The sequence below is a fragment of the Truncatella angustata genome, assembly GCF_020726525.1.
Source record: "Truncatella angustata strain MPI-SDFR-AT-0073 chromosome Unknown BKA67scaffold_10, whole genome shotgun sequence".
In the NCBI taxonomy this organism is placed as follows: domain Eukaryota; kingdom Fungi; phylum Ascomycota; class Sordariomycetes; order Amphisphaeriales; family Sporocadaceae; genus Truncatella; species Truncatella angustata.
In genome coordinates this window covers 1829976-1857950 of record NW_025763390.1, presented here as the reverse complement: position 1 = coordinate 1857950, position 27975 = coordinate 1829976, and the positions used below count along the sequence as shown (strand labels likewise).

General features: G+C 50.2%; 6 protein-coding genes across 6 annotated transcripts; 5 read left to right on the top strand and 1 right to left on the bottom strand.

The window, feature by feature from the left end:
* Positions 1-5009: 5009 nt before the first annotated feature.
* Positions 5010-7679, top strand: BKA67DRAFT_583900 (uncharacterized protein). Its single transcript, XM_046104113.1, has 2 exons — positions 5010-5371; positions 5451-7679. Exon 2 carries the CDS (start codon positions 5473-5475, stop codon positions 7450-7452), a length of 1980 nt encoding a protein of 659 aa, XP_045952849.1. The 5' UTR covers positions 5010-5371; positions 5451-5472; the 3' UTR covers positions 7453-7679.
* A 1540-nt stretch (positions 7680-9219) lies between these two features.
* On the top strand, positions 9220-12141 carry BKA67DRAFT_583898 (thiamine diphosphate-binding protein). The gene is made up of 2 exons (XM_046104112.1): positions 9220-9684; positions 9860-12141. Exons 1-2 carry the CDS (start codon positions 9530-9532, stop codon positions 11781-11783), a joined length of 2079 nt encoding a protein of 692 aa, XP_045952848.1. The 5' UTR covers positions 9220-9529; the 3' UTR covers positions 11784-12141.
* Positions 12142-16646: 4505 nt separating this feature from the next.
* On the top strand, positions 16647-17870 carry BKA67DRAFT_541301 (uncharacterized protein; the record flags this gene model as incomplete). The annotated part of the gene is made up of 1 exon (XM_046100912.1): positions 16647-17870. The coding sequence occupies one exon, from the start codon at positions 16647-16649 to the stop codon at positions 17868-17870; it is 1224 nt and encodes a 407-aa protein (XP_045952847.1).
* A 237-nt stretch (positions 17871-18107) lies between these two features.
* On the bottom strand, positions 18108-19412 carry BKA67DRAFT_595606 (NADH-dependent glycerol-3-phosphate dehydrogenase; the record flags this gene model as incomplete). The annotated part of the gene is made up of 1 exon (XM_046105185.1): positions 18108-19412. The coding sequence occupies one exon, from the start codon at positions 19410-19412 to the stop codon at positions 18108-18110; it is 1305 nt and encodes a 434-aa protein (XP_045952846.1).
* A 1792-nt stretch (positions 19413-21204) lies between these two features.
* Positions 21205-25916, top strand: BKA67DRAFT_595605 (glycogen debranching enzyme; the record flags this gene model as incomplete). Its single annotated transcript, XM_046105184.1, has 2 exons — positions 21205-21419; positions 21479-25916. 2 exons carry the CDS (start codon positions 21205-21207, stop codon positions 25914-25916), a joined length of 4653 nt encoding a protein of 1550 aa, XP_045952845.1.
* A 1300-nt stretch (positions 25917-27216) lies between these two features.
* BKA67DRAFT_664172 (uncharacterized protein) lies at positions 27217-27559 on the top strand (the record flags this gene model as incomplete). Its single annotated transcript, XM_046108323.1, has 2 exons — positions 27217-27242; positions 27307-27559. The coding sequence occupies 2 exons, from the start codon at positions 27217-27219 to the stop codon at positions 27557-27559; spliced, it is 279 nt and encodes a 92-aa protein (XP_045952844.1).
* Positions 27560-27975: the final 416 nt, after the last annotated feature.

Sequence of the window (27975 nt, the reverse complement as noted above, 5' to 3'; positions counted from 1 at the left end):
TTTTTTTCCCTTGTAGCACTCAAGCTAACATAGCTCCATTGTATGTATGTATGTCATGTTATTTATGTGTCTGCATAGTTGCTTTGGGAGAGGGTCGTACAGCAGCTGCTGCTGCAATCCTTTTTCTAAACAGACAGCGGCATACAAAACCTGTGCAAGGGCAGCCCCGGGAAGTAGATGAAATTGCACTTGTTACATGAGAATTTCGCTGGCTTCTCTGACATTTCTTGGGGTTTGATGGGTCCAGATCTGGAGGATCATGTACTGATGGCTGGTGATTTGCCATGTTTTTATTAATTTTTTATTTTTATGGATGCCTACTTATACATATAGTTTTGTCGCATCAGCCTTTTTGAGATTTCATAGGATGTCAGTGTTGATGATCGTCGTGATGAGAAATTGACTTTATAGTTTGGCAGTTCACCATAGCCCTAGTTGCATGATATGGAGAGCGTTTACTTTCTTTCTTTTCTTTTGCATGTCACTACTGCAGGGCATACCAAAGTACAGAAAGAAGCCTTGGACACACTGACCGCCAAGAATGATATTATTATGCCCATGGGATAAAACTCGCTCTCTACGGTATTATTGGAACAAGTGAATGATACTAAAAATGCATTCATCTCTGGGAGTCGATGTTTTATTCTCTTGTCACAACATCAGCTTGACAATGTGGTGGTCCGCTGTTTTCGCGGCGCCATTCCAGAAGACATGGCTTGCTTGTGGTCTTTACTGCGCCTATTATTGTTTCGCGGCGCTAAACCAGTAGAATAGAGGCCAAACCTCAATATTTTGTGCACGTCGACGTCGTCGGATGCACTACTAGACTTTTTTTTTTTCTGTGCGCATCTAGAAAAATTTGCCGCAGGCTGCATCATGCACAGTTGAAATGAGCGACGGTAAGTTTTCTGCGGTTGACAGGCCCGCGAAATACACGGGCCATCTTTCTTGCATGCTTGTGGGCGCAAGATGACCGGCCCTCATATATTATGTCGAGTCCTGCCGTGTTGTGTATCCATGTTGCTTGCTCTGCTTCATGTAAGGGAGGAAGGCTGTTTGTTTTTATGGTTGTACACACATACTTCGATACCAGAGAGGGGCCAACACCGCCGGGTCTTCTGTGCTATGCAGCCGTGGTGCCGTTTTTGAGATGCAGGCACAAGTGTCGAAAGTTGGATTTCTGGGCTTCGCCCATTTTTGATGATGCCAGCGTAATGTGCACAGAGTATATTGACGCTAGAGTACAAAGAGGTCCATCCGATTAGTAACGTCAGCTCGAAGCTGCATGAACATTACATCGGGAAGGACGTTCCTTGGTGATTGGGTTCCACCGTCGTCGCAGAGTCAACGATTCGAGAAATAATACTAATCATTGGAGATTAACAATTATCGGCCCCATCTAATGTTATTGTTATGCATGCAGCATTTCAGAAGGTTCATTGACACCGGGAGCGTGCATCTTTACGGCCCTTCATCTTGGCAATTAATACCGAAGCTGCAAAATCTGTTCAGTCAACAAAGTCGACGACCACAATAATCTTGCGGCGCATGTGCGGCTTAAATCCCTGTGGCCATCAATCATCTGTTAAATGTAACGATCGATGGTGACAGCCAAGCGGGCCAGTCGGCTTCCGCTGCGTGGTGTTAGGTTGCTGCTCTCGGTTCAGCTGCCGAGCGATTGGCTGGTATTTAATGCCTAAGAGTACACCAATACAGATTGCCGGATCGGTATCACCGGGTGACAGAATCTGCTGAGGCGAGAGTCGGAAAGATCACAATCGCTGTGCCGCGTCACATCGTCAGCTTTTACGCCGAAATGATTGTTAGGTCCCCAGTGTGGCAACGTGATAGGACTGGACTCATGTGATATGGTGACAAGATCAGTCCCGGCCGGATGGTTCTGCAAGATCGTATCCCATTTCGTGCCGATCAAATAGGTAGCACCCAAAAGAACTGTTCACCTCTCTTAAATTACTCGTCACCTGTGGAGACGTCAGATTCGAGCATCACTCGACGCGGGAAATGGACGAGGTTGCGCATCGACGACAACCGTAGGCGTCCCAGCTACCGAAGTGGTACCCTACGGACATCAACACCGATGTAATAGTCGACAAAGGGAGACAATAGTGGCTACCATAAGCCGTCCGCAAGATTTTGTGGCTGGGAATGACCCAAGACATCCAGATAGAAGACAGAAGATGCTCCAAGTACCAGCCCACACAGATTTGCCCCAGCGATGTGTAACACTGATCTTTACACTCTACGAGTCATTAACGCAGCATGTCTCGAGCAACACACTGGTGTCGCATGGTAATGGTAAAAGTGAGGCGACGTAACTCGACAGAGTTTGCGAATGGAAACCTTGGGGGCGATCATAAGCTGGCAACCTCGATTTGGACTTCTCAAATCGCTGCAGGCTTTGAAAGCCAGATTCCTAGGCATTTGACGTATCACTCCATGCTAGCCACCCCATGATGACAGCTCCTACGAACTCCCGGCTCAGCTTAGGCTCTTTCGAAAATATGATGAAATCTCTGCGCGCAGGACGGGCACTTGATGCAATATGCATATGCGTGCCCATGTTTGCATGATGTCTTCGGGTAAGTAGCAAGAATGCTTCCTAAACTCAAACTGTGTCCTATCGGATTTGATGGTGTGTAAACGATCTCTGCGCGACAAAAGAGCAGCGATTTACCTGCACCATGCATAGAATTGCTTTCTGAATCGCACATGTAATGATGAGGCCATTGAAGTGCTGTCGAGGCGGGCGATCAAGTCATGGCCCTGCCGGTGGGGTAGAGAATAAGAAAAGAGAGAGACTTCCGATGGGGGTCCCCATGCTTGCTTCCCATCCGGAAGGGATGCAAGCAGACAAGTTAAGGTAAGTCTTGAACGCGAAACTTTTGTTTAAGACATGCACTCGGGGCGCAGTTCAAGCCCCCATACTGTAATGACTTCTATTACGTGAGAGCAACGCAGCAGGGCACACTTGTAGATGATACTGTGCCAAGGTCAGCTGAAGTTTCCATTCACCACTATGTACAGTACGGGTCAGGCAGATACGGCTGAGTGCAAAGACGGCCAGCAAAGGACGCTACGTGATACGCCCAGATGCCTGCACGGACCAAGTGCCACAAACAACAGCATCAACAGCACAAATGTTCGTGGAAACCAGTCAATGAAGACTTTATGGTCGTAAACCCGAACGTTAATACTCTGATATTGGCGGGCTGGCTTAGGGTTTGTCCAATCGTTCGGACTATGTTTGGGCCGTTCAGGGGGTGGCAAGTCTTATTGGAAAGAGACTCTCGAATTGGGTTCGTGGGTCTAAGTGAGCTCTAAGGTTAACCTAGTGACTTATACCGTTACCATAACGGTCGCTCAAGCCGTTTGTTGCCATTACAATGTGTTCAAAGCTCACCAATGCTGCTGTCGGCCGAAGCGTGGATTTGGGCCTGGATCACGTACAGTTTTTACTAGTGGCTCGTGGGACGTGTGCAGTAGTTTCTGATTGCCCGTCGTCGACCCATTTGCGATTTCAGTGCAGCGCATTTGTTTGTTTTTTCAAGCTTCCAGCTTCTGTTTGAGTTGCGCAGAACAAATTCATATCTAGCGATGGCCTGGAGCTGGAAAGTCCTCTGCCAACCGGTATGTGGCGGTTAACATAGCCCGGCAATAACTACCCAAGGGGTGAAATTCCCTCAGATTTGTCGTTTCATGTATCTTCAAAACAATATGTTGAAGCGCCTTGCAAAATGCAATGTGGTGAGGAGGTAGCTGGTCGCTTGCTCATTTTGCTCCTTCTTCAAGACTCCTGCCTATCATACTCACGCGTAGTACTCCATACACTCGTCTTGGGTACCCTGGTCTGAATCATATTTTGGAGGTGACTCGCTATCCCAAACTGCGTTGCTTTTGAAGCCTCCCCAGGGTTGTGGCTAACCTGATACTATCAAAACCCCACCAAACGTGGGCTTTCGCTAGATGCACCCAAATGGCAACAGGACGAAGTTGCTTTGCTATTTCTGGAGAATAATCAAAGCATGTATCTTGCGAGCCGTTGACTTGATTATTATTTATTTTGCCAATGCGGGCGCATCGGCAGTAGTCGATGGAAAATTCCGCCCTACTGTCTTGATTGTCCGGATTCATAGAGCACAACGACGGAAACGTATCACAGAGACTGGAATGAGGTGGACGATGTTGTTGGGATGATGAGGCTGAACAAAAACGGAGCCATGGACGGTGATGGACGAAAGAGAGCACGTCAATAGCACAGTATTGTGGCAACTCTTTTATCTTTTATGCCTTGCACCAACGTTTCAATGTGTCCCTGGTCTCTTTCATGTTGGCAGCCACAACCGGGGCTGCACATTCCTAAATGGACATTTTGGGCGACTTCTGGCCAATGACATGACACCCCAACCTGGGGCGCTGGCATCTGATTCGGCGGACGACATGTACCTAAACCTGTCAGCCAACTCAAGTGAGAGCTTCCTCGCAGCTTGACATTCCCGTTCCCCGTTGCAAATGTACATATCATGGAGTTGATGCATCTAAAAATTTCAGGGATTGTTTTTTGTTCTTTGGAAAATCCACCATGCATCACACATGTATCCCGTCGCAAGTCACGGACCATCTAATTCATTGAACTTGTCCTCCTCCTCCTTCAGATCTGAATGTTCGCTGCACGCCTTGCTCGGCTTTGACTCCCGGATGCGAGGTCCAGCCATTCATCCACAGATACAACCCCGTGTCATCGACTATACCAAAGAGGACAGACATCTCCAGGTGGGGAAGCAGCCACGGCTTGCCAATTGGGAGCATCAACCTAGACGCCACGAGCCGCTTGTTCAAATGCTACAGTAAAGCTTATCTGAGAGCTTATACTCTCACTTTTCCCTTGCCAGGTTTTGTCCAAGACAGCATAGATCCGGACCTGTTCTTTTCCACATATATCGCCAAGTCAGTACCTGTGGGACATCAGAGAAACATCACACCCTGGTTGTGCTCACTCGTCTTCAAGAAACGGGTACTCGACAAGTCCGTATTACCATCGCCTACCGAATGCCGCCCGCCGTGTAATGCTCCTGGTATCTCGAATTATTGTCCCGCTTGTGTCTGCAACCTGTGATACGATTCATCACTAACTGCGCGCAACTGAACTTGTTCTCATAGCTGATTCACTGCCTACCATTCCGCGCACGAGCCATCGCCTTGGGGATCTGGCAACTCTATTTACGATTAGGCACCGTACACATTCGCGCTGAATCTTAGACAAAGGTGTCTCGATCTAAGCCATTACTTGACGATTATTATATTACAGTAATCGCACTACCATCAGTTTCTATACCGAAATCAATTGTTCACAGTAAGTCAATGGTTTTGATTTCATAACACCCCACAGAGTCTTATAAAGTGACAAGCATACTGATCCCGGTATTCTATAGTTGCTCAACAGATACCGTGAGGATGGCCAGCGGGTTCGAGCGGCTGGAGAAATTTTTCAGCTCATCTAGGAAGAAGGATAAGGGCTCACGAGAAAATGCTGCTGCCTCCAGGACAACTAGATCAACGCACATCTCGTATTCGGGATCTGGTACATACGAGACCTGTTTGTTTCCACCGCCTTCTTTCATGAAGCCTACTTCGACACGAATGTATGCAAGAGGTCCTCTATACGAAAAAGAAGAAGTCGAGGATCAAGTCGTAAGGGACAAGGGCCGGTCGCGCAGCCTTCCTGACGTCAAGAAATCTTTCCGAAGCCAGTCATCAACGTTCAATTCGCTAGAAATCGAGAGGAAGACGCGAAGTTATGGCTCCAGTCGTCCGCCTTTCACTGAAGAGCCACCGAGGACACCCGTGACGCCTACCTCTGGCTTCCCGGAAGATGTTCTATTTCGTTCCTTTGAAACCCCCTGCGCATCCGCTAATACATCTCCGCGTCATATCATACTGGATGAAGCATCGTTGGAAACACCCAAGCAGGAAATACTGGAACATAACCTCCTCGGCTGGTCGCCTAAGCATATTTCCTTGCTATTCAAACCTGGAGATTTGCCCTCGATGAACGAGCACCTTGGGCTGAACCTTATAGATGATGCGCCGGAATCTATGATCCTCATGCCCTCGCCTATGTTCACTCCGCCACTGATGCCCCCACCGAAATCACCACTACGAGAGAAACCTTCGAGATGTCCACCAACACCTCATCACAGGCTCTCGTCCGGGATCCAGAACTGGGGGTTCTCAGAATTTCCCAAACAATACTCGGTCATCAGTTCGGTAACTAGTGGGACTTATTCACCCCCATTGTCAGATAGTGAAGACGAGTGTTCTACACCCATTTCAGACCATACCGGACTAGCGAGTAAACGCTTCACGCCTACTAGCTTTAGCGCTGATTCCTCACCCAAGTCAATCGTGAAAACGAGGCAGACTCGCTTTCACTCAGGTTATGGAAAGACTTTCACACGAGAAACGTGGGGCGCAAGGCAAGACGATCCCAAACATGGTCGCTCCAAGTCAAAGGAGAGCCCTATGCCTCGCTCACGTTTCCCGAAGACTCAAAGCACTGCCACCCTGTCTACGGTGAACTCGAAAATCAGACAAGAGCACATACTCCAGGAGCCCACCATCAACGACATTTACACCTTGAGTGATGAGGATATCTTTGAGGCAAGACCATTTACACCAGCACCTGACTTGCCACCTCCAGTCCCGCCGAAGGATGACCTACCAGCGCGAATGCGACCTCGTGCGCAGCCATACAACACCGTACAACCGCAACAACCGCAGCGTATCTATGCTGTCAATCCTCAAAGTGGGGAGCTCACTCCACCAGAAACGCCAATAGATTCAAGTTTCTTGATACCCATGCCTACACGCCATTCGGCCAAGGCGTTTGGTGCCATCATGGCTGCCCGCATTGCACGGAAGTACAACTTCGATCTAATCTACCTTGTCAGCTTATGGCCTAGTGGAGCTGGAGCCCACCTTGATCCATCATTGCCACGCGCATCGCAAACACCACAACAATCTCCTATGACAGGAGGGTCAATATATGCCGGCCCTAGATCCAAGCTTACGGGTCGGTACCTCGCAGCATTTGGCTTGGAACAGATCCAGATGGGCGAGCCTTTCCAGATAGAGCAAAAGGTCCTACTCAAAACCCTTCGATCAGAAAGCTGGAGTGAGTACGATGATGCAAACGCCCCTTTCAGCCACGGCTGGACTTGCTCTTTCAATAGCGACTTTGTCCCACTCGGACAGCAAAGCATGGATACGAATATCTTGAAATCTGCAAAGAACCGAGGCATCGTCTTTGCAGCATACACAAGACAACACAACGAAGCGCTGATACCGAAGGAGTCGACAACGAGAAATGAGGTACTGCACAGACTGCGAGGTGATGTAGAATGCCTACTCTACAACATGGCAAAGCAAAATTGATGGGGGGCGTGGATGATCCTTTTGACTGGCGTGACCAGTATACGCTGTACATATGATATAAAAGGTGTGGAGGTCAAGTATTGCTGTAAAAAGGGCAGAAACCGACGAGGTGATACCTGGGGTTTGTGGCGGTTCTCATTTGGGTCGATTATGATGCGGGTATTGTGTTAGTCAGTTAGATACCATATATTGCATGAGATGGTTAAAGTCAACTGGCTGCTGCCAACAATGACAGTATATTGTCCAGTGTTGTTGAAGAGTTCTATATCCCGGACGCGCTGCACACTGGTAGGCAGCACAAGACCATTTCCGTTAAAGACACACGACTGTTCTCACATACTGTACGAGTGTGACGTCTGCTACATGCCGATGAGCCATCTACAAAGCAGACGACGCACTGTATTCGTGTAACATGCGGAACGTACTCGGTTGCCCGTTGTATATCTATTGAGCGCTCCAGACAACTGTAAAGGATCTACCGTCGACGTTTTGTGATTGTAGCAACAACCGACTTCGGAAGCTATACGGGCAATTTCATGTAACGCATGGGCTAAACATGGTCTAAGTAGATGCGGCCCCGGAACAAGTGTACCTGTTCTGACGATGAGTGTAAGTGGCCACTGGGAGTGCATCAATGCTGAGAAAGTTATACTTGGGGGTGAGGATAAGGGCGATGATTTTCATTGCGCGCTGAGCATAGCATCAAGACCTGTACCGAGAGAAAAGGCTACCCTGGCATGGGGATACGACAAAGGTACCGCGTGATGGGATGGCGAACTGGGTGAGCGCGGGTGCAATGTTCCTTTAGAGCTCAGAACGCCTACGCCATAGGGTCGTAGGTGGAGGTGGACTACTCGCATGTACACACTGGCCCTTGGACTACGCGAATTGCCGAGATCAAATCCATGTTCTGTGCAATGGCGTACTGTAAGACTGTATGTATTGACGTGATGACTTGAACCCACCTCCGAGGCCGATACTGTATGTGTTGATGTGATGACATGGACCCACATCGGAGGCCGGTATGGATTACTGTACCGGTCAAAGAGTGAGTCAAAGTATACAGGATACATGATCGAACGACCGAGTTTGGACAATTACAGAAACGACGTGCGTGCTTGCTGCTGCGTTGCCCGGGCTTATAGACCAAAGACATGATGCTATGTCTATAGATAGACTGATCTCAAACTTGGATGAGCTGCAGTTTCGCAGAATGAGGGTCCAGGCGATTCAAATTGCCGCGTCCTGTTTCGGCCAGAAGGACGTGTGGGGCTGCGGTCTGGCAGCTAAATCGAAGTATCGAAACGGTCATGGCGAGGACTTTCCGGCTTCAGATGCCTCATATGGAACTGCTTGGGGGGTGATGTGGCGTGGTTTGAGGCACGTCGTATGACGACTTAGCTGGGTTACAGGTTGTCCCGGGTTAGGGTATCGTCGAGGGCGATGCCATGTGTATTGAACACTTGTATTTGCAGTTGTAGAGCTCTTTTGTCTGTTTGGCTAGACCGCTATAACGTGCTCGACGGGGAACAGCTGGAATATGGGATCCTGCATGATGGATGGAGAGAGGGCGGGGGCGGCCAATGGCGAGAAGGGCAGATGGCGAGACCCTTGTAAAGTTTGCAGCCGATATCGCCACTTTTGCGACCCTGCAGCCGCTGTCATTGGCCTGCACGCCCCCGTAGCTTTCCCTCTCGAACCTCGACCCCACAATCGCCCAGGTGCCTCAATTTTTTTCGTGGTGTTCATTGAGTCTCATTGAGTGAACTGTGACTGGAGGGCCCCCGATTCCCGGCAGGCGGAAAGGAACTTTGATGGGTCCCAAGTCTTTCTTGAAGTTAAGTTCACGTACCTACCCGACCACATCGAACTCATTTATCCCAAGTTACAGAAAGCTTGTGAATTCTGTTCCTTGCTGACCCCTTGTTCTTTTCCTTCCTTGCAAGGCCCGGGAGACTCATTGGGAGACAGATATTCTCGATTGTTCCAGTCGACAGTCGAGTTCCAACTGCATTTGTTTTATTGAGATACCTTTTTTTTTCGTTTCGTCCTTTCCGTCTCCTAACCTTCCGCCGACATGCTCCGTACCCGGCAAGCAAGCCGCGCCGTCAAGGCCTTGGCTCAGACCTCACGATGCCAGTCGCGATCTCTAACCTCGTCGCCCGCGGCTGCTGTCAAGACGGCCAAGAAGGCGCCTGCCTCTGGAGTCAGGAATCAAGCGACGTCTGCAGCGTAAGTAGCTCCGACACCGCTCCCGTCCAATATGCCATGTTCGAATTTTACCCGAGGTCTACCACTAAATTGCATTGGACTGCATTGGATTGCATTGGATTGCATTGAATTGCATTGGATTGTCTGGAGTGATATGGGACAACGCAGTGGATTGCTGACATGTTATCTTTGACAGTCTTCCGAGAGAAGAACCCTCGCCGGCTTTCAACACAGCTGCCACGAAAGACAAGGCCCATGTGCAACCCCTGGTCAAGCGCAAAACGCCAGACATGGACGAGTCTTTCATTGGCATGACCGGCGGAGAGATCTTCCACGAGATGATGCTGAGGAGAGGCGTCAAGCACATCTTCGGATACCCTGGCGGTGCTATCCTGCCCGTCTTTGACGCCATCTACAACTCGAAACAGTTCGAATTCATCCTACCGAAGCACGAACAGGGTGCGGGACACATGGCCGAGGGCTATGCCAGAGCAACTGGCAAGCCTGGTGTTGTTCTGGTCACCTCAGGTCCGGGCGCTACCAACGTGATTACTCCCATGCAGGATGCCATGTCTGATGGTACGCCCATGGTTGTCTTTACTGGTCAGGTCGTTACTAGCGCTATTGGAAGCGATGCTTTCCAAGAAGCAGATATCATTGGTATCTCTCGCGCTTGTACCAAGTGGAACGTCATGGTCAAGAACGTCGCCGAGCTCCCTCGCAGAATCAACGAGGCCTTCGACATTGCCACCAGTGGCCGACCCGGACCTGTCCTCGTTGATCTTCCCAAAGATGTCACCGCTGCTGTCCTCAGAAGAGCTATTCCTACTGAGTCGTCTCTCCCAGCTCTTCCCAGCGCTGCTTCGCGTGCTGCCAGCGAGAACTTCCGCCGCCAGACCACCAACTCGATCCGCCGTGTTGCCGATCTGATCAACATTGCCAAGCAGCCCGTCATCTATGCCGGACAAGGTATCATTTCTTCACCAGATGGTCCCGCTCTTCTCAAGGAGCTCTCTGAGAAGGCTTCTATCCCTGTCACCACTACTCTCCACGGTTTGGGAGCTTTTGATGAGCTTGACGAGAAGTCTCTCCACATGCTCGGTATGCACGGTTCCGCGTACGCCAATATGTCTATTCAGGAGTCGGATTTGATCATTGCTCTCGGCGCTCGTTTCGACGATCGTGTGACCCTGAACATTAACAAGTTCGCTCCTGGTGCCAAGGCTGCTGCTGCCGAGGGCCGCGGAGGAATTGTCCACTTCGAGATTATGCCCAAGAACATTAACAAGGTCGTCCAGGCCACCGAGGCTGTTGAGGGTGATGTTGCAGAGAGCTTGGCACAGCTCCTGCCAAACGTCGAGAAGCGGAGCATGGCTGATCGCAAGGCATGGTTCGACAAGATCAACGGTTGGAAGGCAAAGTGGCCCCTTAACAACTACGAGAAGGCCGAGAGAAAGGGGCTCATCAAGCCGCAGACCCTGATCGAGGAGCTCAGCAACTTGACAAAGGACCGCAAGCACGAAGTCATTATCTCTACAGGTGTCGGTCAGCATCAAATGTGGACCGCTCAACACTTCAGATGGCGACACCCCCGAACAATGGTCACCTCCGGTGGCTTGGGTACGATGGGTTTTGGCCTTCCTGCCGCCATTGGTGCCAAGGTGGGCCGACCTGAGGCGCTTGTTGTCGATATTGATGGTGATGCCTCATTTAACATGACTCTGACCGAGCTGAGCACGGCAGCACAATTCAACATCGGTGTCAAGGTCATCGTCCTGAACAACGAGGAGCAAGGCATGGTAACCCAATGGCAGAACCTCTTCTACGAGGATCGTTATGCCCACACGCACCAGCAGAACCCCGACTTCATGAAGCTCGCCGACGCTATGGGAGTGCAGCACCGAAGACTCATCAAGCCTGAGGAGACCGTTGAAGCTCTGAAGTGGCTGATCGAGACTGATGGCCCGGCGCTGCTTGAGGTCATGACGGACAAGAAGGTGCCTGTCCTCCCCATGGTACCCGCTGGAAGCGGTCTACATGAGTTCTTGGTGTGGGACAGTGATAAGGACAAGAAGAGGAGAGCGATGATGAAGGAGCGTACCGGTGGTCTGCACAGCTAAAGCAGTGACCTCGTAGGTGATGCGCAAGTTTGTGCAAGATACCTCATGAAAAGTGGCAATAACGAGCTGGAATAAGTCAAATAGTATGGGTTAATGGTGGTCATCAAAATGGGCGGTGGAAGCATGTGTCATAGCGACTTTTTCCTTCTTCTATTTCTCCAGTCGCGCGTGAAACATGATTCACGTCACGGCGGTGTGTAACGGACAGGGACTCAAAAAGTGTTTTGCAGTCTGGCATCAGCATCATTTTTTCGGCAAATGGCGTTCAGAGTTTGAATATTTGGCGACTGACCCATTAGGTAGTCAACTGTATATAGCGAGTTGTGGCGGAGAATGAAAACTGTTGAGCATTTCGATCAGATTTGACTTTTGCGCCAGAAATGTCTGATGATTATTGTCAACATGTTGGAGAGAGCAATCAACCCCGAAGTCCTGCGAACCAAAGTTTTTCTTCGTTTTCATCAATCCTTTGTCTGCCGGAGGATGGGCATGAGACAGCACACGATGCGGTACGACCACACTTAGGTCACCAGTAATAACGCATTGTCTCACAATGAGCACAAGACATGATCGATCAACGTATGCAATCCGCAGGAGATCACAAAATTATTTCACAAACATCACAAGGAATAATTTAAGAAGAAAGAAAGAAGGACAAAATATCATCTTCTAAAGGGCGGCACATGCTATTCAGTGGTCCGTCGTACGCTGCGTCGACGATGTTGTTCTTGCTTCTGAACGCTGAAATGATGATAAGCATACAATATACCAGTAAAAATCCGGGGAAGGTTCTGAACTGCTTGCGCCAGGACTACTTAGGGATGTGGCCTCATGCCCACCCTTGCCACAAGGCCAAGATGATAAGTCGTGTTAGTGGAAGATTTACTGGTTGTTGCTTTTCCTTTATATATTTTTCTCATTTTATATTTTTGTAAGGAAAAGTACCTATAACGCTACCTGGCAGATTTCTGGCTCGTTTCAGGAGACGACATGGAAAGCTCTAATCGTTCGTGGTTGTGTGGTTGTGTGGTAAGTTACGCGGCGGCTGCTCCTTATTCTCTCGGCGAGCCAGTTATGTGGACACACTGGCCGAAAATACTTGTAATTCTACACACCATTGAGTCAATAGATAAAACTGCTAGCTCGTTGAAGATTTATGGATTTAACGGTGTTGGCTATATACGAAAGCCAGAGACATCCAATGGCCTTGCAAGGCGAATCGAGTGTGCGAGCTTACGACAAATTTCCATACAATAACCATCATTGAACAGATTGACTTATAGCGGTCCAAAACCGCAACCCAATTGATACGACTAGGCAAAAACAGCTAATAGCATGAACGGTCGAGCTTGTGCACCTGGCTCAGTACTAGCGAGTGACTGCAGTGAACAAAGACGGAAGCGAGCTGAATGTTGACAAAGCCATACCCAGATAAGACAAATTGCGCCAAAGCAATCGAGAGAAAAGAGTCCCGTGTGTCTCATACAAGTCAATATAAGGATTGCCGATGGGGAATGATAGTAGCTACCAATGCTTGAATTCCTGGAAAAAAGACAGACAGTGCAGACTTCGAGGTAAAATGATATGCACTCCTTTCCGACCCACATGACAGACATTTGCCCTAGACAGCCTCATAGACAAGAAGCCGTTGCAAAATACGGTGTCAATCCCTCTTTGATCACCGACTTCGAGAACCTTGTGCAGCAACGTTGTCACAAATTTGATCTAAGTCAATCGTGTGACCTTCATCGGTGGTAAGCTGTTCATAAACCTGGACAAGCGCCAGACGCCTGACAGTTGCTGCATACAACACTATGTAGCTATCCGACTTGAGTTTCTCGTGTTGCTGCTTGAAAACAGCTTTCTGATCTGCAGGTAGGTTCTGTTCGGAGCGTCTGTAATAGAAATGGATCTCTAATGTGGCATGTCTGGCACACGATCTGCAACCTGAACTCATGTTCAGTTTATCAGACTGATTGATTTGACATGGGCAACTGATAAGATTGCCTTGATTATCCAATATTCCATAGGAGCAAAGTTCATAAAAGAATCCGTCGACTGTATGCCCGCAGGCTAACTTCCAGTTAAGCCATACTATGCACATGTTTTGAGGGGGTGAATAGTGTATAAATCCAGCCGACCGATAAAGGTCAGCATCAGGTATAGGTATTCGGTGGCAAGTCTGGTTGAAACTTGAGTTCCCGGACGCAAAGCCTCTCGTTGCTATGATCGAGCACGTCGGCGTACTGGCAAGAGTTGTGTGTGAGGTTTCTGTTGTGGACTTGCTAACCTCTATGTTCGTATATGTACATATGCTGAAGAAGGATGACAGCACATCTCTGTCATAAACATGCTAGGAATCATGATATTTATATTCTTGGTTTCCAGAGTTCAACGTTTCGTTTTGTTTAAAGGATAACGGGATCTGGTTGTATGTACAGAGCAGACTTGGTAACTTGAACAAACGTATCTATGGTCTGCGAGTCACATGTTGAGAAATAGGAACTAATCAACCCGTGATACAAAAAGTAATGGCATAGTGACGTGCAGAGTGTGTGTTTTGTAACTTTGTGTTGGGTTGGTAGTCATTCCTGACCATAATAACGACGTCTTTGCGTTGGTCAGATCGCACCGGGCCCTAACATAAGTAGCGTTAGCAGGTAGAGCCTCTAGAATACTTCATGGACTTTCTCAAATAGTAGACCTGCCAACCGGTACCAGAGCTCGAAAAGTTGATTATACTGACGAGTTATTAATATTTACTTTTAAGAAAGAAGACCTATAATTACTAAATAATGCTTTGCAAGCCTCATATGCGAATGCCAAAAAAGCAAGATAAGCCAATGACCCATGAGAACTCAAGACAGCTACTGTTTTCATGATCGTCGTAGATTGATATAAATATGGATTTCCTTATGCTAGAATGTTACGGGCCACCAGATTGAGTTAGTTGGCAGTGTAGTATGGCCGCAGCGTGTTCGGGAAAGAGGTTGACAGGCAAGCCAGAGACAAAGATAGTTGCAAACCAACTAGCATTGTCGAAAGTTCAAAGGCAGAAAAGGGAGCATACGATTTCTGCTAGATGTTTGAAAATGGCAACACCGTAATACAAAAGCCGCGAAGCAAGGGATACGAGCTGATAGTTGCGGATTTAGCTGAGAAAGTTAATGTATACATTCCTCAACGAGCATTGGCCCAATAACAAGTTGGCTTGACGGTCATGTAAGGGGCCATCAAATTTCATCTTAGTTTGAGGTTCAAGTTCCAGATGTACCAGAGCGCAATTTCTACTTCACGTGGATGCTCGAAATTTGGCGCCTCGATTTGACCCATAATGATCTAAATGTATGATGAAGTCATGACCTTAGAAGTTTGCTTCGAAAAGAAAAGATAAAATGACTTTACCATTAGAAAAAAAAATCTATCGGTCTAAACCGTTAGTTCATTCTTTCACTTCAGTAGGATATACCAAGAGAAGCACCCTGGTAGAAATTTATGGCAACTTCTTGGTACATTTCCGATTCACGGAAATAGAAATCAATTCAAAGCCTCGAAAGACATACGACACCGAAAAATCGACCATATTTTGGTTTCTGCTTATGAAAGCGTTGCGTCCACTTTCAGACTATGTCGAACTTGGGCAACTTGGAACGAACGGCTTATGACGTATATCTTAATGCGATACGTCTGCTGTGAAAGACCTGTAGAAGTATACGAGTACAACGATTGATGAAATACATTGATAGTTGGTCCTAGTTATCTTCGTTATCTACTACTGTATGATATGTGCAGTGCTTGCAATAGGCATACGAAGATGAGGCAGACCAGCCTCGACACAACAAAATCATGCCCAGAAAATAGCAATTATCGCCGGATGAAACGGGCTTGAAGCGTGCCGTGGGGTCTTCGTTAGTTGACAGAGCAGCCCTTGTTCTGTTTCCCAAGAGCTCCAGCGTCTGTCGTGTTTATATGGCAGACGCCGTCTGTTCTAGTGTTCAAGCCAGAGTAAGGTCGCCTCTGCAGGCCCAAGTCTCATAGGGCTAGTCAATGCCGTCCGTTATCTTCACGGCATCTACCAATGAACCTATGCCTCTCCCATCATATATTTGATAGCATACTGCGGCCGTACCGACTTCATACTCCACGTTTTTGTTAAAACGACATGTTGTACACAGCATGTTCGGACCCAGAACGCGACTTCATAAGGCTGGATATAGGCTTGGACTAAGACTAGTGTGTGTCTTCATGTATCAATCTCACTAGTATCGCGCGTGGCATTGAGGGCACGAACTTGTTTAGAAGTCTAAATATAAGTCACAGTTCATTGGCACAAACATAGTCTCAATAATTAAATACTGGTAAAATTTAATGGCTGCGGATTGTCCGGTAAACTTTGTGGAGGGGCAATTCTCGGCTGGGATGTCGTTGTCTACGGCCTTACTCCAAGCGTTACCCCGAACAGGTGTTTGAGAGCATTCAGACTAGCTTTTGGCAAAGTCCTTCGGCTCATGTATACAAATGTCTCCGAGAAGGGACTATTATCTCCGCTTGATACTACAAACCGCCGCTATGACGGCAGGGATTTGGGACTAGACGGGCCAATTAATCAGCGTCATGATAAGCATTGCCTGGAATCTTGCGACAAATCGCCGTGCCGTCACACTGCTTCATCCTTTATCATCACCATAACTGCTTGAAGGAGGTTCTCTCGAGGCGATATAACCCAAATCATCAGGTTTGGATTCGTTTCTCATCCTTGAGGAGCAATTCATCGTTGAGAAATCGAACCAGGACGTTATAGCCACACTATCCGCTATACCGTAGAATCCAATCTATCGATCGATTGACGGCGCACCACGAAGCATGGCGGCATTGGAGGGAGCCGACACAGCAACCTGCTGGCGCGTTCAAGCGCAGCAGAGCATGAACCGCATCTTTGCAACATCCTCCAAATCCACAGCCGATTACCCTCCCATCTCCAGTATTCCACGAACCTCGGCCGACCGTCTTGCCCAGGCCTCGCCCGACTACCATGGCCCAAAGACATCCTCAACGACGCTCTACCTCGCCTACGGGTCGAACCTGAGCGCGCGCACCTTCCTGGGCGCGCGGGGCATCCGGCCCATCTCCTCGATCAACGTCTCTGCGCCCGCGCTCGACCTGACCTTTGATCTGCCAGGCCTGCCGTACCGAGAGCCGTGCTTCGCGAACACGGCACCGCGGAAGATCCCCGCGATCCCTCTGCCGGGCCACCCCCCGACGAAGCCGCCGATCAACCTTCCCCCTTCACACACCGAGACGTTCCCCAGCAGCGACGAGAAGAGACGGTCCGGCGGCGATGGCGTCCCGTCCATCTCCTTCCCCGCGCTGCCCATCCGCCGCCCGACCTGGACCAAGGGCCTGTACGGCGTGGTGTACGAGGTGACGGCGTCGGATTACAGCAAGATCATCGCGACGGAGGGCGGGGGCTCGTCGTACGCGGACGTGGCGGCGCTGTGCATCGCGCTGCCCCCCGCGATCCACGTGCCGGAGCAGCCCGTGGTCCCGGAGCTGAGGCCGTTCCTCGCGCGCACCCTGTTCGCGCCGCGGCTGCCCGAGGAGCCCCCGACCGAGCACTGGTGGCAGCGGTTCCTGCTTCCCGTGCGGCGCGCCGAGGCCGACTACGCCCAGCCCAGCCTCAGGTACCTCGGCCTGCTGCGGGAGGGCGCCGCCGAGCACTTCCTGCCGCTGGAGTACCAGGAGTACCTGCAGAGGCTGGAGCACTACCGGGTTACGACGCGGCGGCAGGAGCTGGGCAAGTTTCTGTTCATGCTCTTCTGGTCGCCGTTCTTCTTGCTGTTCTGGTTGCTCGCCAAGGTCTTCTCCAGTAAAGATGGAGGGAAATTTCCCAGATGGTTGGCGATTGTGGTGGCTGTTCTGTTCAACACCATCTGGCTGAGCTACGACGTTGTGTTCAAGAGCAGGTTTGGTGATGGAGAGAGAACCGTGGAAGAAGACGACGATGACACGATTTCAAAGAGACGAAGTTGGTGGCGTGGCAATCACGCGGGGATGAGTGAGAAGAACAGGCTACTGAATGATTGGTAATAGGCGGGTAGCATATATCTCAAATCTGCAATGTGCTCAACCCAGATGCAAGCCGTGGTCTCTTTGTGCGAAGTGTGATATCATCTTTGAAATAAATCCTCTAAAAGTAGTTCCTATCCATATCTATTCCCAAAACCGAGCCCCGCCCCCTAAGAGTCGTTGAAAGGAAAATAAGGGAAACCGGTTTCAGACCATCCATCACAACTTCAACTTGCGCTGTACGCGGGGGCCTCCACGTCAATCGTCTTGAATCAGGGAAATGAGGTCAGTCGTAGCGAACTTGCCCTCAATGATGTCCCTGACCGCTGTGAACAGGGGGTATTCCCTCTCCAGTCCCCTAGTCTTGAGGAAACTGTAGACCTCCAGAGCAGTGGAGGTGCCCTGCAGCTTCTGACCATTAAGCTCCTTCTCCTCGATTTCTGCGACGGAAACCCCTTGCTCGACCGCCATCTTTGCGCATCTGAAGTTTCTTCCGCTGCTACAGCTTGTGATCAAATCTGCGACACCGGCACTTTCCACTGTGAAGGTTTCACGCTGTACCGTCTCCTTGAAGAACTCCTCGCCGAACTTCAACATCTCGCAGAGACCAATTCGGATGATCTCTGACTTGGCGTTGTCTCCGAGGCCCTGGCCCACGACAAATCCGGCCGCCAGGGCAACAATGTTTTTCAAGGCACCACCCAGGGATGTACCAGCAACGTCAGACACCATGTGTACTCGGAAGTAGGGTCGCTGGAACAGGGTCTTGAACACGGCGTGGTCGAGCGCCGGGTACTCTGGCGGCACAGGAGTCAGCTTCGTCTTGCTTGTTCGGCCACGAGCATCCTTGTGTTCCATGTCGGCCAGCGGGGTGATGCTGAGGTCGGCAGCAGTGCTTCGGGGCGAGCCGCCACTGGGAGTTTGGGTTCGAGGAGTTGCGTTTCGGGAGTTGTCCATCGGAGGGGGATCGTAAGCGATCGTGGTGCCGCACCACTTTTCAGCTGCGATCTCAGATGCAATATTGGCACCACTCAGGGCACCGCAGTATATCCCCAGTCCCTCGCCGATCCACTCCGAGAAGAGAGCAACACCCTCGTCGGAGACCTCTACTCCCTTGATGCATGATATACCACGGGCGAACGGTAGGATGTGCCCCTTGAGCTGGCTAGACACTCTGTGAATGAACTGATGAGGCAGGTTGAAGATGAGGATTGAGGAGTCCTTGGCGGCGTCGACGACAGATGGGTTGGCGATGAGGTTGGCAGGCAACTTGATGCCGGGCAGGTATTTGACGTTCTCGTGGCACTTGTTGATGACATCCGTTAGCTTCTGCGGACCATCTCCGACAGACGGGTCGTAATGCGGCGAGTCCTTGGGAATGGTAACCTCCTCCTCATACACCCACATTTGCACCTCCTCCTCGAAGATGTCGGAGCGCTCCTTGGTGTTCTCGGCCACGATCTTTGCAATTGTGGAACCCCAGTTGCCGGAGCCGACGACGGTGACCCTGTGTCGCTTCTCATGCTTGTCAGCACTCCCCGGGTTCAGAAATCCAGGCGACATCTTGTATGATGAGACTGCTATGGTCCGGATTTGCTCGTGGTGGTGCTGTTGGGTTGTTGTTTTGGAGACAAGATTACGAGAAAGAAGGGATGTGGCTGCTACGACGGTTCTACGGCAGACAAACACGCCCATAAATGTGAAGTATTTGTGGCACAAAGAAGGTTAACTTCGGAGTCAAGGGCAGCAGTCAAGGTTATTCTTTTCCGAGCTACAGTACGAATATCTTCTTATCGTGAGGCTGGCCGAGGGAACACTGAAGCTTGTGGCACTTTGGCTATCCCACCACACGCTTCACCTACCGTGCGCCGGACTTGGCACCTACCACGGCACATCCCACCACTCTGTGGCTTGCATGTGTTGGAAATGATGCCAGTTACCTAGCTGAGCTAGGTATGACGCTGTTTCTGTTTGGGGGCAGAAAGCTTGACCGCCTGCCGTGTCAGCTGAGCTGAGATCCAGCAGGCTGGTTCAGGCATGGATGGGCAGCGGCAATGTCCGACACGTGCCGAGGAATTGTCGATGATTTCCACACTCGCCTGCTCACGAGCCACAGAAGAAACAAAGATACGAGGATCGAGGTATCGCTTGCGACTGTGTTGTTTGTTGCATGTGAAAGTACGGAGCAGAAACCGAATAATTTGCTGTCAACCGATCGACATATATAAGGTCCACGTTGCTGCATGTGACCTGACTCCAGAGTGGTAGCATTTTCCATCATACGAGTGCCAAACTCCGAAATCCGTTTGTGCTTCAACAGCATTCTTGGCTAGAAAGGACGCGCACACACCTCGTGCACTGAAAGAGCCTCCTCTCTTTCCGTCTCAACAAGCCCGTCAATCAAGTTTCCATCCCGGCAAGCCTGGATGATTTTCAGGAACCATGCAAAACTGGGCTTGACTGGGCTCGAGCCAGGGGCCATGCTCCTCAACGACTCCCAGAACTTCCACAGATTTGACTGCTCTAGAGCTGCGCTTACCCCCAAACTGCTATAAAACTTACCGGGCCACTGCGGGCTAGTGTCAAGTTTGGCCTAGCAACCGGGCGCTTGATGGTGCCGGCCCATGGGCAATTCCCCGTGGGATTTATCTGATGACGTCAATATAGCGGAACAGTGCTTTTCGAGCTGGCTCTAGGCCCCCCAAATGCCCCGCGTGGAGGTTTACCTCCTCCTCTACGACAGAGCTTTGAACCAGAGTTCTAAGCTCAGCAATTGGCTGGAATCGTGCCGGAGGGGTTTTTCTCCTCGTCGAGACATCCATGCCATTCATGGAGGCCGAAGGAGTTGCTTACACCTTGCAGCTTGACCACAGCCGCTAGTCCTTTCGGCTGCCATTGCCATTGGCTTTATCAATCTGCTTCCTGCAGTTCGAGGACCCATCCAGAAAAACCATTGCAAGGTCATAATTCCCGCTCACGATTCAAACCTGAAGCCAAATACGCAGGGGCATAGATATCGTCGAACTAGCGCAAGTTGTGAACACCCCCTGGTCTGTACCTGTCGCTTACTTGGCGGGCCATCTCATCGTCGATGACGAGCCGCGAAGCGCTGCAATAAAGTTCCTGTGTGCTGCCCTCCGCCGCAACACCCGTATCGTCGCTGCTTCCCCTTCTCTCGTATTGACTCTCCTTTCGAGCACCGATTCCTTCATTCAGACGGCCTTATACATCGCCTGCCCATTGGTATCTTCATTCTCTTGATTTACTTATACGAGGTGTTGGGCATCCCTTTCTGGCTCGAGTAAATCCTTGCCCTCCCCGTGTAGAACTTGGTCTAGCCATGGCCCCCAAGACCATGACTTCAAACGAGGTCTATGTCCTTCCGTTGAAGGACAATGGCGCGCCAGATGTTCCTGGCGAGTACATTTATCTGGCAACCAAGACTTCGGACCCAATCACCATTCGCTTCGCGATTGAAGGCACATCTTCGATATGCCGGCAGGGAAGCTTATGGGTCAACATCCCAGAACATGGTTCTGAGTTTCAGAGGAACTCTTTCAGGGAGTACAAGTGCGATAAATCCCTTCGGTCTTGCCAGTCTTGTACACCCAAACTGACCCTTATGTAAGGCTTGATCCTGATTTCAACCGAACGCTCGAGATATCAATCCCTATATACGACGCGGGTGCATTCGCCTACTATGTCACCTACGCTGAGCTACCCCAACTCACGACCGAGCTCGATTCCAACAAGTTGACCTCTTCTGAAAAGAAGAAGTCCCAACTCTATTATATCGATGTCGCCCCGAGGCTATCCCTCGAGGGCAGTCCACTGCCACTTCCAGCATTGTCCATATTCTCTGTAATCAGCAAGTTCATGGGTAAGTATCCCACGGACTGGGAAAGGCACTTGCGCGGAATCAGCGACAGGGGCTACAACATGATTCATTTCACGCCACTTCAAGTCCGTGGGGCCTCAAACTCTCCATACAGTTTGTATGACCAGTTGGGATGGGATCCTGATTGTTTCCCGAAAGGCGAGGCAGATGTCCAGAAGATGGTGGCGAGTCTTGAGCAGAACCACGGGCTTCTCAGTCTGACGGATATCGTTCTCAACCATACTGCAGACAACACCAAATGGCTCCAAGAGCACCCCGAGGCAGGCTACAACTTGACAACCGCGCCGTGGCTGGAATCAGCCTACGTGCTGGATACCAAGCTCCTTGAATTTAGCTCACAACTTCAAGAGTTAGGTTACCCTAACGAGTTCAAATCCGTGGACGATCTTGTCAAAGTCATGGATGGAGTCAAGAAGCACGTTGTGGCCGAGATTCGTCTCTGGGAATACTATGCGCTCAACGTCGATCGTGACGTCGATGCTGCCGTTGAGTCGTGGGCAGCTGGCAAGACTTCTGTTCCCGACGGCTCGGTTGGCGGCGATTTGGACCACCTCAAGGATGCTAGCGTCAAGGATCAAGCAGATTACTTGGTTGAGAACGGATTGTTGAACAACGATCGGTTGGGCGAACGTTTCCGGAGACGGATCAACCCAACGCTTTCCGCGGCATTGCTCGCTACAGTATTCGGAAAATACCGCGGTGAAGCCGACGAAGCCACAATCCGCTCTAAGCTCGTTCAAATCCTTGATACTGCCAATGTTAGGTTCTACGAAGAGTATGACAAGGAGATTGGAGACATCTTGCAGCAACTCTTTGACCGAACCAAATACATGCGGATTGAGGATCACGGTCCAAAGCTAGGCCCCATTACCGACGAGAACCCTCTTATTGAGTCTTACTTCACACGGTTACCACAGAATGAAGTCACAGCGAGACACAAGAAAGAGGATTTGGTATTGGCCAACAATGGTTGGGTCTGGGCTGGAAACGCCTTGGTAGACAACGCCGGTCCGCAATCCAGAGTGTACCTGCGTCGTGAAGTGATCGTATGGGGAGATTGCGTCAAGCTTCGGTATGGCAGTGGACCTCAGGACAGTCCATGGCTTTGGGAGTACATGACCAAATATGCTCGTACACTTGCCAAATATTTTGCCGGGTTCCGCATTGACAACTGCCATTCTACCCCGATCCACGTTGCCGAGCACATTCTTGATGAAGCTCGCCGTGTCCGATCGAACCTCTACGTGGTTGCTGAACTTTTCACTGGGTCGGAAGAGATGGACTACGTTTTTGTGAAGAGATTGGGAATCAGTGCGTTGATCCGAGAAGCTATGCAGGCATGGAGTACTGGCGAAATGAGCAGGCTTGTTCATCGCCATGGTGGTCGCCCTATCGGCAGCTTCGAAGTTGATGATGTATCCAAAGCCAACTCTCAAGGTCTTGGCAGCCCACCGACCAGCCCTGGCGCTAACGGCACTGATGGTCTGACGACGCGTGAAATCATTCGACGAATCCAGCCAGTTCCTATTCAAGCACTGTTTATGGATTGTACTCATGACAATGAGGTGCCGGCACAGAAGAGAGATGCGCGTGATACTCTGCCGAATGCGGCGTTAGTGAGCATGTGCTCCAGCGCTACCGGTAGTGTGATGGGCTATGATGAAATCTATCCGAAACTTGTGGACCTGGTGAACGAGACTAGACTTTACACATCGGAATCTTCAGATAAGGCTGTGAAAGTGGGTGGCGGTAAAGGAGGCATCGGAGGAGTCAAGAAGCTACTCAACCAAATCCACACGCTCATGGGCAAGGATGGCTATGATGAGACTCATATTCATCACGAAGATCAGTACATTACAGTTCACAGGGTTCATCCCGAATCGAGAAAAGGATACTTCCTGATCGCACATACGGCTTATCCTGGCTATGGCAATGGAAACGGCGCCTTCAATGCTGTGCATCTCACAGGCACGAAAGCTCGACACCTCGGAAGCTGGATGCTTGAGGTGGAGGCCGGTGATGAGGCTCAAAAGGAGGTCATCCAAGACAAGAAGTTCCTGAGAGGACTTCCCAGCCGCGTTGTCGATGTGCCCGGAATCCGGATGGAGGTCAAGGGCGATGAAACTACCATCACTGTTCGTGATAAGTTCCCTCCTGGCTCTATTGCGCTTTTCGAGACCTGGATCCCAGCTGCTGAGCATTCGGCCGGCCTGGACAACTATGTGACTTCCGGAGCCAAGGATGCGATGGCCGAGCTTGATTTGGTGGATCTGAACTTCTTACTTTACCGCTGCGAGGAAGAGGAGCGTGATGGAAGTGAAGGTAAAGACGGGACTTACGATATCCCTGGATACGGCAAGATAGTGTATGCTGGTCTGCAGGGCTGGTGGAGTATACTCAAGGACGTTATCAAAGACAACAACCTCGGCCACGCACTTTGCCAGAACCTACGTGATGGACAGTGGGCCCTGGACTACACGCAGGGGCGCCTGGAACGGGCAAGTCAACAGTCCCACTGGTCAAATCTTGCCAAGCCAGCGGCGTGGCTCAGTGAGCGCTTCGACGCCATTCGGAAAATCCCGAGCTTTTTACTGCCAAGGTACTTTGCGCTGGTGGTCAGAACAGCGTACAAGGCGGCATGGGAGAGAGGTATGGATCTCATGAACGAGAATACACGTGATGGCCAGTGGTTCCTCCAGAGTCTAGCCATGGTTAGCGTGCAGCAGACCGGCCTTGTGAAGTCGGGATCCTTGTGGCCAACAAAGCTGGTACCCTCGCTAGCTGCTGGTCTACCACATTTTGCCGTAGAATGGGCCCGCTGCTGGGGTCGTGATGTTTTCATCTCACTTCGTGGATTGTACTTGGGCACAGGTCGTTTCGATGAAGCTGCCGAGCATATCTTTGCATTTGCAAGCGTCCTCAAGCACGGCATGATCCCGAACCTGCTCAGTAGCGGAAACCTGCCGAGGTATAACAGCAGAGATTCCGTCTGGTTCTTCCTACAAACAATCCAGGACTACACTCGCTTCGCCCCTAATGGCGTTGACTTCTTGAAGCGAAAGGTGAAGCGTCGATTCTTACCCTACGATGACACTTGGTTCCCCTCGGACGACTCTCGAGCCTACTCAAAGGAGAGCCTTATCCAAGATGTTATCCAAGAAGCTTTGCAGCGTCACGCTTCTGGCATGAAGTTCCGAGAAGCCAATGCTGGCCCTAGCATTGACTCCCAAATGAAAGACAACGGCTTCAACCAAGAAATCAATGTTGATTGGTCCAACGGTATCATCTTCGGTGGTAACCAAGACAATTGCGGAACCTGGATGGATAAGATGGGAGAGAGTGAGCGCGCTGGCTCAAAGGGTGTCCCGGGAACACCAAGAGACGGTGCTGCCATTGAGATCACTGGACTCCTCTACAGCACACTGAGATGGGTTGCCAAGCTGAGCTCAGAGGGCAAATATCCTTACAAGGGTGTCAAGAAGCCCGACGGCTCGGAAATCTCTTTCTCTGATTGGGCCGACTTGATCAAGTCCAGCTTCGAACACAGTTACTATGTGCCGAGCGACCCGTCTGAGGACAGCAAGTATATTGTCAACTCGCAGGTTGTTAACCGCAGAGGCATCTACAAGGATCTTTTCCGTTCTGGAAAGGAATACGAAGACTACCAGCTCCGGCCTAACTTTGCCATCGCCATGACTGTTGCACCCGACTTGTTTGACGCAGAACATGCTTGGGGTTGCTTGATTCTTGCAGACAAGGCTCTGCGCGGTCCCACTGGAATGGCCACCCTGGACCCTGCTGATCTCAACTATCGCCCCTACTATGTCAACAGTGAGGATAGCGAGGACTTTGCTACGTCGAAGGGCAGAAATTATCATCAAGGTCCGGAGTGGATCTGGCCTACTGGGTTCTTCCTCCGTGCATTGCTGAAATTCGACCTCAAGCGACGTAAGGATAGCCAAGAAGGCCGGGTCGAGGCCTTCCAGCAGGTGACAAGACGTCTTCAAGGCTGCAAGGAAATGATCCAGAGCAGCCCTTGGGCGGGTCTGCAAGAGTTAACTCAGAAGAATGGCGAATATTGTGGTGACTCGAGTCCTACACAAGCCTGGAGTGCGGGTTGCTTGATCGATCTGTACATGGATGCTGCGGAGTATACCAAGGAGGGTTAGTCTCGTGCTCGGGACGCACAATCATAGAGACTCACACCAATGGACTAAAGAAAAGAGACTTTTAGAGGGGCTCAAGACAAAGCCGAGAGCATGGGATATGGCAGAACGGGGAGTTTTGAAGGCAGTTACGGCATGACAGCAAACGATGTTATGATTAGCTCCAGTATTGGTAAATACAATTCTATACCCACATATCGACTTTTCCATCTTTCTTCTCTCGTCGTGGTACCACTTTCGTATACGTATATTGAAAAGTATTCCAGGCAGTTCCACTATCAGCGTGAGGTCTGGTCATCACTACTACGTGTCCGCTCATCACAACGTGCCAGCCTCTTGGGAATTGGGCTTGTTGTGATGAGTTTTCCTGGCCCGAACAGTTCTACTAACATTTATGCCTCTCAAGACTGATGTTATAAGACCGAACGAAGATGGGTATTGGCAATCTGGTCGCGGTGACGAAATTTCACACCAGCGGACAGTAATGCTTGGCGTGCATCTGTGTCGAATGTCCCCGAAGCTAGCTGAATTAAGGGGCTAGTCAACTAGCCTCCCGATTTAGCATAGCGCCCCCCACGTAAGACCGCAGATATGCAGGGCAACGTCGCTATTATAGAATGTGACCGGAACAATGTACTATTGGATAATTCGAAGTTGTAAAGCGCCTGCTTTCTGCATGGCATATTTGGTACCTACCTATGCACGCCCGGCTTCGCAGATGGATGGGACGTGGCCCACTCGATTTTCATGGGTCATTGCAATGCGACTTATGCGGCTAGATATCGATCGATGAGCAGGAACTGTTGCTCCAAACCCTGAATTGGAGTCACTGGCGCAGTCTGTTGCTGTCGTTCTTTTTTCGATACAGCTTCTGCCACCACGAGCCAGGGCCAGAACACTGTGGTTTTCTTGGAGGTATCCTTGTTAATGCTAGTTTAGACCTGTGCCGATTGGTCGCGGCATATGCAAGCCACCGCCCATCATATGATGTGGTAAACCTCGACAGACGTTGCTAGACAAGAAATCTCTCCCAGAAAAGAGGATGTCGCACATGAACATCGAACATTACTCTGCAGCTTGTAAAAAATCGTGTCTGGCTGTTTCTACAATCTTTTATTTATAAGGAATGGCGTCCCGACTTCAAATGTGGTTCCTTTATGTTCTCATAAACAACCATCATATATGCTCTAAGAAAGTCTACTTTCATTGGTAGTTGAACAAAGCTTTGCTATACTTGATAGCACTTTCTATCACCCGGTCACCGTGGTCGTCCTCAAATTTATAAGGCTAGGTCGACTGCAAAATGTCCGCGGGATCGGGCCCAGAACAGTTGGTTTCCGAACGAGAAACATGTTAGTGGCATTTCACTAACCATATTTTTACACTTTCGAAGGAAGGCCAGTGACCATGATGCGCAAGCACAACCGACCTCACAACATCAGAATGCCAATACTATTCCTTCCACGGCTAACGCCCATTCGAGCATGAGTCCCTTGGAACGTTGGCAAGCACAAGCAATCAGGGAGGAGCCATGGAATAACATCATGAGCGTCGATGTAACACGAAGATCCTCGGGCACAACAGGCAGCGGGGCTGGACAGGCATCGAGTTGTGATGGTATTGCGGGCTCAGTCGACACGAAATAGTGTAGCGAAGAAGCAAAATGCTCTATGTTGAGAAAATTTATACGGATGGTACATATTTGCCTTTCTTTTGGATCTTAGTTCGCTATTGTTTGATCTATGCGTCCGGTTCATATTCCTCCTGCCGTCCCACACCGAACATAAAGACGTTTGGGGGCGGCGGAATTACGTGGATCTTAAAAAGGATAGAGGCCTTGATCCCATTCGTCGCGAGTTGCTCATTCTTCCAGTGCAGTCTGCAAGTGTGCTTCGAATATCGGGGGGTGGGGGTTTGTTGCGGTTCGGGGAGAAGCGGACACCGCTCGCTAGCTAGGTGGCTCATATGTACAGTATGGTGCATGAATTGGGTCGGAAGCGCCGCGTTTAGAAACCTTGCCTGATAGGCCTGCTCCGTCATGGCGATCCACATACCACCTTGG